The 15,920-nt window shown below is 31.2% G+C and overlaps 1 protein-coding gene and 1 long non-coding RNA gene across 3 annotated transcripts; one reads left to right on the top strand and one right to left on the bottom strand.

Moving 5' to 3' along the window:
- Window positions 1-248: 248 nt before the first annotated feature.
- On the top strand, window positions 249-8,296 carry LOC139086112 (receptor expression-enhancing protein 1-like). 2 transcript variants are annotated; one of them, XM_070634439.1, is made up of 4 exons: window positions 249-457; window positions 2,962-3,346; window positions 5,885-6,102; window positions 7,029-8,296. In XM_070634439.1, exons 1-4 carry the CDS (start codon window positions 423-425, stop codon window positions 7,231-7,233), a joined length of 843 nt encoding a protein of 280 aa, XP_070490540.1. In that variant the 5' UTR covers window positions 249-422; the 3' UTR covers window positions 7,234-8,296. The 2 variants fall into 2 exon arrangements, with proteins under 2 accessions (XP_070490540.1, XP_070490539.1); XM_070634438.1 differs by lacking the exons at window positions 5,885-6,102; window positions 7,029-8,296 and adding an exon at window positions 4,331-4,959 and having other exon boundaries at window positions 259-457.
- On the bottom strand, window positions 1,105-3,656 carry LOC139086113 (uncharacterized). Its single transcript, XR_011543982.1, has 2 exons — window positions 1,855-3,656; window positions 1,105-1,752 (listed from the first exon to the last, which is right to left on the bottom strand). It is a non-coding gene; the product is annotated as an uncharacterized lncRNA (long non-coding RNA).
- Window positions 8,297-15,920: the final 7,624 nt, after the last annotated feature.

The following is a 15,920-nucleotide window of genomic DNA, read 5'->3' as shown; positions in this document are numbered from 1 at the left end:
ACGGTTTTTGAAAATTTGAATTGAAAATTTTTCGCATGGACATGATTTTTAGTTTTGATTGAAAATATCAAAAATTCTCATCAAATCAGCAATTTACAGCCTAACTATCAATGACATCAGCCTTAAAACTCTCTAATCTTCCAAATTCAACCTTCAGCAATCAAAATTAAGTCCAATAAGCACTAATTTTAAAAATAAACAACATAAAATTCATCAAAGCATCATCGACATCAAATTCAACAAAATAGTAACAGAAATTTTTTGAAACAGTACAGTTCAAAACAAAAGAAGTTTGCAGTCAGCAGCAGAAATACATTTATATCATTTCTCTGCAAATCATAGTTTTAAAATGCTCAAAATAGTATAAATTAGATTAAGACAAGTATCGAATAATAGTGTTTTAGTAAAAAAGATATTAACCAATGATGATAACTGCAGGAATTTCAAGAATACTAATGTAAGTTTTATGGCAAGTGAAAAAAAAACATCAATTTTCCATTCCGTATTGATTTTTCACTATAGTGACGAAATTTTATTGTTTTTTGGAATAATTTAATATTTAAAATGTATGAAAGTTAAGTCGAGTTCATAAATTCGATTAGTGAGATCAGACAGTCTGCGTGATGTTGAATCACAATTAACTTGCTTTCCATAAAAGGAGCAAAAGACATTTTCTGATTTTTGCCATCTTCAAGGCAAGCAAATTCTATGAAATACGCGAGACAGAGTGAAATATACAACAAAGAGGAAAAGCAACAACAACAAAGGCAATTCTATATGCTAACTGACTTACTCGCTGCTTAGATATTCTATTGAAATGAGCAACAAATTAAAGATAATTGGTTCTGTGATATTTTTTTCTCACATTTAAATTTTTTACCCGAAAAATAATATCAGTTCTGTTTCGTGTACTTAAGTACACACAAAAAATGTGCTCGTTTTGCATGACGAGATATAATTGCAAATTATTAATTAACCGGAAATCTGTATAAATTCTAATATAGACATTCATTGATTTGCAAATTTTAATATACATCATAAAGTAGCTGAACTTCTTCTTATGTCTATATAGTTTCATTGGTTTTTAAATGATTCATAAATCTCTATTATAATAAAATATATATGTCTCGTAAGTTTATTGTTCCTTCTTCCATTATAATACAGTAACTTGTCATTTTCTCTTTTATTATTACTTCTTCTTTGTTTTATCATTTCAAAAACTAAATTGTTAGACATACATGGGGGATGTAAGGCTAAACATGAATCAAATTTATCGAATATAAAGTTGTGGTGACATTCTGGTATTTATATTGACTATCTACATCAGTGGTTGGCAACCTGTGAGATACGACACACTATTGTGCTATAAAATGTCATGAACTGTAAGCTGCATACAGTCTTGGACGAGGCTTACCACTAAGGTGAACCACGAAAAATAGAAGGTTGATCACCTCTGATTCTACATCATACATATAGAGATGTTTATCATTAGAAACAATTAAGTTATGTCTATCCACCTATTCAACTGTTTTTTAGAATAAGTAGAGTGGAACGAGTAAAGTTGAGAGGTTCTATTGGGCATTTTTGTGAAATAGCGCATGGAATTTCATAATGTTGGGAATTTTAGTGGATTATTAATGTGGTTTTGAGTCATGACTTTATGGCAGTGATGTTGGGTGGCTGATAGAGCAATCCTGAACATTTTAGAGAGTTAGAGCTAGTACAATGCCTTGTTGATTTGATGAAATCCATCTGGAATATTACAGAATAGATCAATTCATCAATTTCAAGTGCTTTTACATAGAAAGTAGGAAGAAGAATATGTAAAATTGATTTTTGATAGAATTAACTTACTTTTTTACTGATGCAAGCCTCTATCTAGTCTCTATTAGAACTATTAGGGTCATGCTATGTTCCTTAATACACCACTGTGTCGAAACTTGATGAAATTTCCAATTAATTACGTAATGATTAAACAGTTTCAAAATTCATAATTTCTACTTCCATACATGACCTAACTGTTTATTCTGAAAATCTACCATATATTACCTAATCTGGTTCAATATCTTCATCCACATTTCGCTAGAATTTTCCTAAATTACTAAGCTTCATGATTATTGCAATTATGACTGACATGATAAATGATAAAATACACAGAACCAAACAAAATAAAACATTCGGAATCTCGCACTAGAGATAAGCAAGTATGACATGATCAAAAAAAGCTTATTTACTCAGTTTGACTGACGTTGATCACGTTTTTGGTATTGTTGAGTTCATTCTAGGGAGGGTTGAGCTCTTCGAGCTTCCTCGTGTCTCCAATTGTCACTTTGTAGATATGGATTTTGACGAATTGCACTTTTCCGTGCAAACTCCGAGTCGACTTCGATCTCTGATCAATTTAAACATGATTTAAAATTCAAAAAACCGTTAAAATTTGAAATTTAATTTAAAAGATAACCAAAACCTATAACTTTTACTTTATACCACATACCCTGTCCACATACAAAAAGGAACAATGCACCCATAAAAGACATAATAAAATAATAAATCGATGTCGTCTGCAAAAAAATAAGCAACAGATTAGTGTCTATGAAACTCCTTTAAAAGCTTGACACGATTGCATGACAAACCGAAGTTTTACAAACAATGACTCAAAGACTTCCGCACAAAAGCGCTAAAAATTTCTCTCCTTATTCTGATTGCTTCTTTGTGATTTGTTCCTCCTGTCATTAGCATTTATGTCTAAGGTGTTAATATTTTCGTAGTCTTTCTGCTATTTTTGTTTTCTTTCAAAATAAAATAATAAAACTTACCGTTATAGACAGCAAGTAGATGTAATGTGATTTGCGCGAATTATTTCATCAAAAAAAAACTGAACATTTATGCCCACTTGAGAAACTTATTTAATGATATTTCTAATTCCAATTATTTTCTCTTTTTGACTTTTTTTGACTATAGCTTGGTATTTGGTATTTTATATCCAGCGTACAGTAGCTATAAAGCGATACGTACAAAAAATGTCAAAGAATATGTACGATGGATGATGCATTGGATTGTGATGGCTGCATTTCAACTAATTGAGACATTTAGTGATGTATTTTTATGCTGGTTTCCATTTTATTATGAGACAAAAGTTTGCATTGTCTTTTGGCTGCTGAGTCCGATGACAAAAGGATCATCAATACTTTATAAGAAATTTATTCATCCAAAGTTATCACGACATGAGCAGGAGATTGATGATTATATCAATCAAGCGAAAACTAAGGGTTATTCAACTGTGATACAACTCGGCACAAAAAGCTTCGATTACGCTTCAAAATTTATCGTTGAGACTGCGATCAAGGTTAGTGTGTACACAACTTAAATTTTTTTCACTGACTTGTTACTTTACTTCTTTTTTTCGCGTGTAAAAGAAATGATTGCTGTTTTGCAAACGTAACAAATTAAAGGTTTTAAACTTGTTATAGATAAAATGGTATTTGGTATGTTTCTATTTTGAGATATATGTGCTTGTATAAACTTGACAAATTGAAGATAAAGAATTGAGTTCAAAAGCTTTTAAGCTTCTAAGATTGTTAACTTTTGTTATTGATTTGGAACTGGAATTTCAATTTGTAGGAAATTTCAATTTTGACTTTCTGAGAATTTTTTAAATTTGAATTTGTAGGAGCCGTTAAAATTTGAATTTTCAAAAACCATTAAGTTTTAAAATTTTAAAAATCGCAAATAACTTGAATTCTAAAATTTCCAAAATCCGTTAAAATTTGAATTTTCAAAAGTCGTTGAAATTAGAAATTCCAGAAACCGAATTTTCAAAAGCAGTTATAATTTGAATTTCAAAAAACCGTTAATTTTTTTTACATTTTTTCAAATTTATAATTCAAAACCGAATTCCAATGCCAAAATTATCGAATTAAAAACACCATAATTAACCCTCTAAATTCCCATCAAACTCAATTCTTAACTAAACATTAAAGCTTACATGTCATGATTGCTCGCCATTTTTTTTTCCAGAATTTTTGTGTAAACTGAAAAATATTTTCATGTTCTACAAATGTACGAAGCATATAATCTTTTAATAGAATACTATGTTTACAATTTTTCAATACACGCCATTTACGCAGGCATTTAATTGTATGTGAAAAAAAAAATGGAAATTTAATTCCATTCGATTAATTGTGCCTTTCAATTTTATTTTAATATACTTTATTGTCACTAATTAATAACTTTTACTTCCAACTCACCTAATGCATGCTTAGATTTAATTTTTTTTAATTTGCAAAAAAGACTAAAAAACCACAAAATTTTACATACACCACTCATTTAGGCCACTGGTTCGATGATCATTAATCCACAACAATTGACACTACCTTCATCCACACACAACAACAAAAATTCTAATAAAAATAACAATAATAAGCACACGTATGATGTTGTTGATCATGTGCATGATATGGAAGAATCGATACCAGTAAGGAATGTAACGCCAAGTTTCGTAATTGATGATATTAACGACGATAATGAATTCAGTGATGGGCAACAGCAGCAACAACAGCAACAAGAGAGTCCACTGATGCATGACAATAATAATTTCGAATTTAGTGATATTGATGAACCTCCGATGACTCGAACGACTCGCAGTCAATCAAGAGCCAAAGAAAAATCAATACCGCCTACAGATGAGCCTAAGCCGACGGCACTTAAACGTAACAAGAAGACTACGAAAACAGAACGAGTTCGACGACGTAGGCCACTTAAAGAAGAGCCAATTTCTGATGATGATATCATTGAATAGACAATTCTCCAAAAAAAAATTGGAAGTTCCGCATTTTCTTAGACTTTTTTCATTCCTTGACATTTTCATAGAACTTAATTTTATGATTTTTTTTTGTGATTTCTTGATATTTTAATGCAAAATAAAATTTATAATTTGCATTTCTTGTGACTTTAACAAAACTTTTTTATGTGCTTTTTCTGATCCACTAATGGGATATCTTTTTTAATTACTTAATTATGATTTTTTTGGTCCACATTAAAATAGCTTCTTAATTATTTTTTAATTAAATATTTGCAAAAATTAGTGTATTTTTATTGTTTGGTAGGTAGTATGAAATTGAGGGGGGATTGATTGTAAATGATGTCAATTTATATAAACATGGTCGAATTTGTCCTTGGTGGTCAGTACCTACCAAAACACAAAAGTCTACTTAGAAGACCCAAGAGTTTGAAGTCCATTTAGAATCCGTCTCATACTTTGGGTCGTTTTGGACTAGAATGCATTTTTAAGGCGATAGATTCCCAAATCTGCTTAATAGCATGACTTAGGACAACATCTTTGCAAGGTACCCAACTACAAATTTTGTGACTCGAATCAAACAAATCGAGTTGTAAAAATCACCCAAAGTCGACTCGAGTTTCCTTGGGATTGAACCCAAGTCGTTAGGATCGGTAGGTCAAATCTTAGCCGTACCTCTAACCACTACGCTACTGCTGCCAATTCAACGCCTTAGAACATTTGACTATAGAACCAATTTTAAGCTAAGTATCCGATAGGAATCGAACCTTCATCTTCACAAAATAGGTTCAGTACTTTCAGAAAACTAACCATTTGGACATTGGGACCATCTCCTTGCAATGGATAATTTCATTTCACGTGACTCGATACAGATTCTACTCTGCTCTGATAACACATCCATAGCATACCATAGTCTTGGACACATACACACCATATACTTGATTCTAATTAAAACCCACATTTTTGATTGACATCACTTACAATTAACCTTATTTTAATTCTTTTCCCCTAACTGAATCTCAGAAACTACTCAGTTTTGAAATGAAAATTAATGAACATATCCGTTATTCAATTTCTACATTACAGAGTGCGCAAACAATAAGAAAATCATATTCGTTAAGTGATTTAACAGAAACGGACGGTGGTAATGAAATGCAAAATGTTCCTATACGACAAAGAACATCAAGGCCAAAGCACACTGCAATAACGAGATCGTCATCGTTGAGTAAGCGACCAACAAGTGAAATTTATTTTCAGGAACTTGAAATTAAAGACTCACCGAAAGTAACGCAGAGTGATTACAAGTAAGTAGATAGAAAAAGGAAGGGTTGAAGTTGATTGAGAATTATTTTGACTTTTTATAAGGTTAAAGCACTCGGTAAAAGAAGTTGCAATAAATTAAAAGCAGTTTTACAGCTTTTATTATGGATTGCATGAAATTATAATCTAAAGTATAGATAAAATGGATTTAAGTGCGGTATGGACTTCATTTTATGGTGAATTTTTTGAGTTCGTGGAAGTATATATCCAGGATTACAGTGCGATTATTGAGGTGAAAATGTACTGATATTAATCTACTCGTAGTCGATAGACAATTTCATGTGTCGGCGACGAAGCGACACATTAGTGACTATGATGTGCAGCTCGGAAGGGTTATTTTACTAGTCTGAGCGACACAAAGTAGACAAAGAGAGCCTCATGAAAGTCAGTTAGACATCAAACTTTGTGCTGCTCCACGTACCTTACTTCATCTGGATAGTAATCCTTATTTTGAAAATTTTCCGTCATCACTGTGACATAATAGTGTTGCGTTGCAGCGACATAGTTGTGTTGCAGTGACAGTGTTGTGTTGCAGCGACAATTCTGTATTGCAGCAACCATGTTGTATTGCAGCGACAGTGTCGTGTTGCAGTAACAATGCTGTGTTGCTCTAATCTGCAACAAGATTTGCTACACTCACCTATGTCAACAACCCTATTAGTTCATCATCTGTTTACCGCAACTACACTTCTCAGTCTCCCGAATAATTACTTCTACAGAAGCATAAACAAAATCTCGTAATTCAATCATCAAAACACAATTTTACTGTAAATAAATAACCAGCATTGATGCCTCCTTGTTTATTCTCAATTAACTTCATCTCCTGCCAACATTTACTTAACCCACAAACATCAAAACTGATTTATTGTTAAATAATTTTATTTTTCACACTTTTCATTTTCATTTTAAGCTACGTACGATCAATTGAGGACATAAGCTCTGGCTATTCATCAACAATGGATCTATCACGTTCAGAATTATCTCGAACCTCATCAAATGCATCACTAGCATTACGTAGTAAGAAGTCGAGTCGTGATAATATGTCAATGTCAGTTTCTTCCACTCTCCCGAGAAGGCGGGCAAGTGAGAAGAAGCAAATGCGAGCAACCAAATAATAAATATACACAAAGAAAAAAATTGATAAATTAAATTTGAGAAGAGAAAAGGAAATGCCAAAAAAAGAAAAAAAAAACTTTAATGTCTATAAAACCATTTCTTTTTAATCCTTTTTGTTCCCCATCGATCATTAATCAAATATATAAATAAAAAATATAGAATGGAACGACGCTCGAGTGGCATAATGTGGCAAATCTCATATTAAGGGATCATGCAACTGTCGCTGTGATGTTGCGGGGAGACCTTATGTGTCTGCGGCGTTAAGAATGTGGTCTTGTGTTCCATATTCTTGGTATACTCGAGATCGTACATCCTAAGTATACTATAAAGCGTATACTTTAGATCGTATACTCTAGATTGTATACTCTAGATTGTATACTCTAAGTATACCCAAGACACAAATCCCTGGCAATTACCAAGACACAAACCCCTGACAATTCCCAAGACACAAATCCCTGACAAATATCCAAGACACAAACCTCTAACAATATTCAAGACATAAACTCCTGACAGACCCAATTATGCCACTCGAAAAAAGCTGCTAGATATCGATCCCACAATTTACGATGGCGGTGGTGCTAACTTTTCATGAAAGAAAAAGACTTAATAGCCTTGAAATGCTACTGACAGTGGATGGCCTAGTGAGAACGAATTTCTGCTTTAGTATTTTAAAAATTTTTACATATCCATAACGTTTGGTGCAAAAAAAATAAAAATCTCACATCCACTCATTAGTTCTTATGATTATTTCCTATGTGATGATCAGGAGCGTATCCAGTGCTTCAATTCCATTCTGGATACACTCCTGATGATGATTCTCGCTCATATGCATAACTTATCACATTATATAGGCATGATAAGGCATTCTTTAACTTATTTTATTATTCCTTTTGAGGAAAGAAATTTTTCCTTTTTGTTCCTCACAAAGTCAAGCATTTTTCTCATTTTCCTTTTTTTTTGTTTAATTTGTAAGATTCATTTTGTATTTTGTGACTTCTTTTATGGACTGTAATGATAAAATTTTACTGATGTTAAAATAAAGAGAATAGAAAAATATGAAAATTGTATTATAATTACTGAGGAATCGGACGTGAATGATGTCCTGTATACTGGAGGGAAGGAGGGCTAGTCTGGTATTGCGTAGGCTAAAGCTTTGATAGAGATATAAAGTCCTACTCAAACCGCAACAACAACAACATGTGTTCACGTCATACCACATACATTTTACCTTACGACAAGACATCCTGACTACACGGATGACTTATTTGGCAGGACATAAAAGCTCTAAGACAGTAGTAGGCATTCTTCACGGCATACTTTGATGGTAAGCTACAACCAAAAGCGCACACGGCAAATGGTTCATGGCAGTTCCAATTTTTTGGCGACACACTAGTGTGACATGACACACAAGTTGCCCACCACGTCGCTTGGTGTCGCTTGTCTTATTGATGCCCCGGACTATTGTAGACTGCACGGATGACTCATTTGATTCCATGACGTCGCTTGCACTGTTGATTCCACACATACTATTGTTGCTATATATTCCCACTGACATCATTCATCAACAACCCTCTTAACTGGGAATTGAACCTATTCAAAAGTTTTTAATTACTGTAATTCAACTTTAAAACTACAATCTCTGTTAATTTACAATGTGATACATGCTTGGTTTGCAAATCACTCATATTTAATCCTTTTGAGGATAGTGTCAATTTGTGCATATTCATTTTAAGGGAGGACACTGAATATGAAATTAAGAAGCTTTTGAAACATGATATTATTGATTTTGTGCTGTGTGCATTGAATTATGGATGGAAAGTTGAGTATCGGACATTAAAGATGTCGATTAAGGTCAATTCTTTAAAATTGCTACATTGATGTTTGATTAATTGCTTATTTTGTTGGATATAGGCTTAAAGTTTGGTACTTATGAAGCTATAGATTAGCCTTAACTAATTTGACCAGCCTGTAACTTCCTAAAAATCTTATTTTACATCCAAAACTCAATTAAAGACTTCAGCACCAAATGACGTCAATCACATGCTACCCAAATTCTGATCCCATCCCAAAACATCAACTCCAAATGAAATTACTGAATCTACATCAGTGCCACATCCGAAAACTAATTTCATTTGCACACTGTTACTTTATTAATTCACAAATCATTCACAATTATGTCCTACGGCTTTCGATGAAAAGTTATAGAAGTCAAACACATTCAGCATATCGATTAGCTGAAAATTCAGTTCTTGGAAAATGGGATGACAACTTTGAACATTTCATGTAGAATTGTCGGATATAAATGGTCTGTAAATATTGATGGATCAATTCAACCAGTTTTATCATGTTGTTAAGAAGCTTAAGTACAAAGTTCTGAACATTTTGATGGTCATTTTGTTTCGGATGTTGAATGTCGGTTCTATTGGCTAAAATGCCTTTAGGTTTAGGTAGTTTTGGACGGGTTTTAGAGTGGCGTGACAAAATTTAGTTGGTGTCATGGTTGCGTCACATTCGTCGTGTGTTGTAAAGGATTTGTATGTTGTTGCATGACATTTAGGCTTTCTGGGATTGTGACCTTTGGTCAATTGAATGACTCAGGATGCATAGGTACATAGTGAAGCTGTCATAACTAACTTAATGAAGCCTGGTTTGCCCAAATTCATCCAAAACCTCTATCAATACACCCATACCTCCCTTACATGGAATAAAATGACTTCAAAAATACAGTAGACTATGCTATTAAAATAACATTGAATGAAAAATTCATCTGAAATGCCTTCAATGCATCCTTGATCAATTTTATGCATTCTACAGCTGAAAATTTTATAATAAAATGCACATTAGGTAGTAAGAAGCAGGAGACTCTTTTGTGTGTAGGTATGAATCAACCTGTTGTTGACATTTTCCAGGAAATCTATTTTATTCTTAGATACTTTACAATTGCATTATCATCATCATCATAGCAGGAAAAATAAGTGCTTGTCTCAACTCAATTTGTGTAGAGTTATTGAATATTTATTATGAGACATGTAGGTTGTGGAACGGATGATGGAGTCATTAGAGACATGAATAGCAAAGGATTTGGAACGATTCTTTTGAGGATCTGTTGTGCCACTTTCTTTTTTGGTGACATGGAGGTTGAGTAACGGAGGATAGAGCTACATATTAGATACACAAATGGCAATCGACGATACTAATGACATGCAATCAATATGAAGTTCAATTGGAAGCCACACGGAGTACAGAGTCCAGTAAGGCACACCGAATGCATTCTTAACGGATTATTCAATGCCTACTTTGTGTCAATGCCTACTCAGGAGTGTCATAGAATCAACAAAATCAATATGGTCTACCAAATGAAGGAAAATGATTGTTCAGGTACGGATACTCAGCCACAAGAACAATTAAAGCCCTGAAAAGCAATCAAAATTGAAAAACAATTTTTTATTTATTTTCTAAAAAAAGAAAAAAGACTTTTTAATGCTTATTTTTTTCACATATTTCTTGTTTTTGTACATCTATAATAATTCATTTTTGTATCATCAAAAAACATTAACATATAACTAAAAAGGTTTAAATCCTATATATCATCGACAAGTGATGACTTATAAACATATTATTACTTATTATTTGACAAAAAATATCACAATTTTATTTTTTTTCCTTGTGATTTTTTCTTCCTTTATTTTTTATTTATTTTAGCAAAAAACTTGTTTTTAAAGCAATAATGAATTTTTTTTTCTCTCATCGATTTTACTTCCTTCCATAGCTTTTTATATGTAGGTTGAGTCATACTACAAAATATATGTATAGCAAGGATAAATAAGGAGACTTTGTAGATTGAACATTTAATTTTTTTGACTTTTTTTTTAGATGCCAGCAGATGGATTTATTGAACTTAGAGACAAATCGATAAAATGATAAAGATAGGCATAGATACTTAGATAGAAATAAAATTGTACTTGAGAATCACAATTACAAAATAGAATTGATAGGATAATAATACGAGATACATGTTTACAATGAAATACTTCACAAGCATACGTTTGGGGAATTGAAATGTTATTAGTTAAGGCTAAAGGCTTATTTGGATTCAGATTTACAATCTAGGAAGCATCTTATGTATGAAATTAATCTAGTATAATTTGATTTTTATTTGGCATTATTATTATTTTTTTGGATGATTACTCTTTGAGGAATCTAGTACTTAAATGTTAAATAATCTACCAAATCTAGTACGGCTTAGAAATAATCTAGTATAATTTCAAACGAGATCAATTTACTTCCAGATTTGTACTGATAATTTAATCTAGTAACTTAATTTTGAATTAATCTAGTACGCTGTCTTGAATTCTAGGATAAATGTTTAGAGAAATTAACGATGTTTTAAAATTCAAAAAATTCTAGTACAATTTAAGATATTTTGATTTTTTTCTCTCAAAAATCTAGTACATCGCTCTTTAATCTGGTACAATTTAAAGTTTTCTTTGAAGTACTAGATTTCACTTCTAATATTTGATTCTTAGAACAATTTAAGATTAATTTTAATCTAGCATAGCCTAGCTTACTTCTAAATTTAACAATGATCACATTAATACTTATAATTCGTATTATTCTAATCGAAGCCTAGCAATTATTGCATTAAGTTGTTCTTGAAGATTCTAGTGTAAATTCGATGAGGTTCTAAAAAATTTCTAGATTAAGCGTAAGGATATGATGATTAAGTTGAAGATTTGTTCGTAGAATCTGAATTATAAATTGAAAAACTAGTACTTTTTGATGAAATTTGAATTGAAATAAATCGTTAAGTTCTGAAGAAAGTTCGTTGAATTTGCAGAACTGATCAGTTCCGATCCGATCATTCGTAATTATGAACATTTAGACTTTTTTTGTCTTAAAACTAATTTAAATTCAAAAAAGTCGTTAGAAATTAGAAAATCTAGTACTATTCTAAACAGAAGTAAATTTGAATCCAAAAAGTCCGTTAAACTTTAAAAGTTTAATAATCTCAAAAATTTCGGCCTTTAATAACAATATTTCAATTTTAGGACAATAAACTTAATAAATTAAGTAAGAATAAAAGTAGAAAAGTGAAATCAAACGTTATTAAGCAGTCTTAAAAGTTCAATAATCTTAAATTATGTCTTATTTTACTTTTAATTTTAAAATAAGGAAAATGGCATTAAAAACATAAAAATTACTTAAAGTAAATACATTTTTCATGAAAATTCATTTTTAACGAATTTATAGCTGAAATAATTTATTCAATCATAAATGTATATAAACAAATAATTACATTTCTTCTGCTCTATATTCATTTGTGTACGAAAGGAAATAGATAAAGCTTTAGCAGTTCTCATCTCTTTTTATTATTTTGTTCCTTTATATGTCTTCTACCTTCATTTTATTTTCAAATTATATTGAAAATTAAACATTTTCTTCTTCATTGCGGTATTGCGGTAAATGATTCAAGGCTTCATAATCCGAATAAGATTTAATAATCATTCGGTGCTTATTAATTCAAATTCCCATATGAGAATTCTAATTAAGGTCTATTTCGCCTTTTTCTCGTAATTATTGGATAGCTTTTCATTTAAATTTTTTATTTGTGTCATCATACAGACAGCACGCATGCATTTCGCTCCACGTAGGCAAATTTATTATCGAATTTATTGAATTATTTACTAACACAATTATAGAAATTCTTAAATAGATGTGTAAATAATCGATAATGAGGAGACTAAGAAGGTCATGTGAGGAGAAATTTGATATATCTTCAAACTTTATTGACACATGCTGCATAGCTATGTGCAATTATTGATTTCTAAGTGTAGTTTAGATAACTTTTAAGTGGTTGTGTTGATTAATTTGTTGCTTTTCATGTGGTCATTGATACTTTTAAACCACTTCAAACAATGTTGTTCAATAAAGCAATTAAACTCTTATAAAATTCACGAAGAAGTAGCAAAATTTAAGTTAATCTGAGAAATTGTTGCATACATCTAAGCAACAGTTATGTAAAGCTTGCTTAAAACTGAGCATCACTAACGTAAAACTTAGCAATAATTACGTGCAATAATTACGTGGCAACATTTACGTAGCACTAAGCTACAACTACGTAAAACTAAGTGACAGTTACATAGCACTGAGCAACAGTTACGTAAAACTTAGCAACAACTACGTAACACTGCGCCACAGTTACATAGCGCTGAGTAATAATTTCGTAGAACTAAGCAACAGTTTCTAAGCACTGAGCAGCAATTGCGTAGCACTAAGCTATAATTACGTATATATGAACAACAGTTTCGTAACACTGACTGAGCAACAGTTAAGTATCAATAAACAACAAACACGTTGCACTGAACAACAGTTACGTATCAATAAGCAACTGTTACGTAGCACTCAGCAACAGTTACGTAGCTCTGAGCAACAATTACGTAAAACTGAGCAACAGTTACGTAGCACTGAGCAACAATTACGTAAAACTGAGCAACATTCAATAAAAACTTAGAAAAACTTAAGAACTAAGTACTTTCGAGCCTTAACGCCTCACTTCCTTCAATTCCTATGCTTCAATGTAAACAAAATTACAAGTTCCTTAATCTATTCCTCAATTTCTTCAAAACTACAAGTTTTTCTTCACACGCGATGTATGTTTTTCTGCATAAATCCTACTCAATCACATGAATTCCCATAAGTAATTCATAACAATTGTGTTAGTAATGAAAAATTTAAAAGTCAAACTATCCTTTAATTACCGTCACGATAATTAATATCCTCGTAACTTCTCACCGTCCTTACAATACAATGTTATTGAAGGTTCTTTAAAGTATTTTCTTTTTGTGTTCGAGACAAGACTAAATAAAATATTCCACAAATGAACTCTTTTTTCCAAAGCATTTTTTATTATTAATATTTCCTTGCTATTTTCCATTATATTCATAATATATTAGTAGTTTTTTCAATAATATTTTCTTTTCAAATCGAACGAAAAAGAAGAAGAAAAATATTTGCTTTTAGCTCCTTATTTCCGTTTTTTTTTCACATACATTATTATTTTTTATTTTTCTTTTCAAATATTTCCATCCAAAAAAAAAATTTTTCTTAAAAGCCATTCTTTTCATCGTAAAAATTAATATCACGTTTGTGCGTTACTTAACGTTTAAATTTTACTTCCTTTTTTTGTTGCTTTTATTTATTATTCTTTTGCCAAAGAGATTTATCAAGAATTTAATTCGAGGGTTGTCAACTTTGTTATAAAATTTTTTGGTGTGTATCTCATGAAATTTTTTTAGGCAACTAATGTCAACTTTAGATTTGTTTGCTCATTTTTTGTCAATTTTCCGTTATGCAAAAATTTTGAATTTTTTCTTTGTAATTTTGATTTTTAATTTGAATTGATTTGTACAATTCATAGTCTCTTATGTTTATTATCCAATTTTTGAAGAGTTTTAATTTGAATGTCTGTTTTGAGTGTTTTATTATGACAGTGGCAGTCGTATGGTAGCTTAGTTACATCTTATTGTGATGCGGCAACAATGTGGCAATAATGCGACTTCGAAATGACAAGTCATAATGATGTGATAACAATGTGGCACCAAATGACACTAAATTAGGCAGTTAAACTACAACTAAACTACAGTCATGCGATATGTTGTTGTTACGTGGCAGTAATAAGACTTAGAAATGACATATTATAGTCATGTGGCAACTATGTGTCAGTAATACTGCAACCAAATGACACGTAATATACATGTAGCAACCATGTGACAGAAATATGTAGCAACCAAATGACAGTTTATTGCTATGTTGCAGTTAAGCTGCAACCAAATGACAAGTATTTTACTTTGTGACAGTCATGCGAAAGCTAAACGTCACTTGAGTTATATGTTTATGTCATTTGAAAGCCATACGGCAGCCAAGAACCATTTCACAAATATTCAGCATCGGTATGGCAGTTAAATGACAATTTATATTCATGTGACAGTCATGCAACAGTCATATGACACCTAAACGACATGTTTAAGTCATGTGGCATCAATATTGTTGCTATGTGACTGCAACTGTCATAATAAACCACTCAAGTTTGCTTTAGATCATTCAAAATTTGTGAGATCTTTTACAAAAGTCTGTAAAAAAATATAATGCAATCTTTTAATTTTCAACAATTTTTGATTATTTTGGAATTTCTAGTTTCTATTTAGTAGTTTTTTCGTGGAACTTATTTTGAAAATTTACTAGGGTTGGACACTATTGAGAAGTTTTTCACAATTTTCATGATTATTTGAGATTTAAAGGTTTATATTGTTGGATTTTTTCCAAGAGTTTTGAGTTTCATTTGTGTCACTTGAGTTTTCCTTTATGTCTCTCTATTTCAAATTACTTTATTAACCTCAAAAATTGTCCATCCCTTGAAAAGTTTCACAATATTCACTTTTTTAAATAAATTCCAAAATTATTCTCCATTATTCAAATTATTATTTTTTTTATCTCCAATATATATTCCAGCCAGACTCAATATAGTCAAATGAATTGACACCCCCGCAATTCAATTCTTCACTGAAGATGCTTAGACATGAAAATAATTTTTTTTATATTTTTTTTAACATTTTTTTGATTAATTTTTTTGTTACTTTAGTAAAGTAGTTTAAAAATTAAGAAAAAAATCACAAATTACCCGCGCGCG

This window comes from Chironomus tepperi, unplaced genomic scaffold (genome assembly GCF_022539635.2).
Source record: "Chironomus tepperi strain 1889 unplaced genomic scaffold, CSIRO-AGI_Ctep_v1 contig_85, whole genome shotgun sequence".
NCBI lineage: Eukaryota > Metazoa > Arthropoda > Insecta > Diptera > Chironomidae > Chironomus > Chironomus tepperi.
Note: the sequence above shows the minus strand (reverse complement) of the source record. Positions and strands in the feature narration are given on the sequence as shown.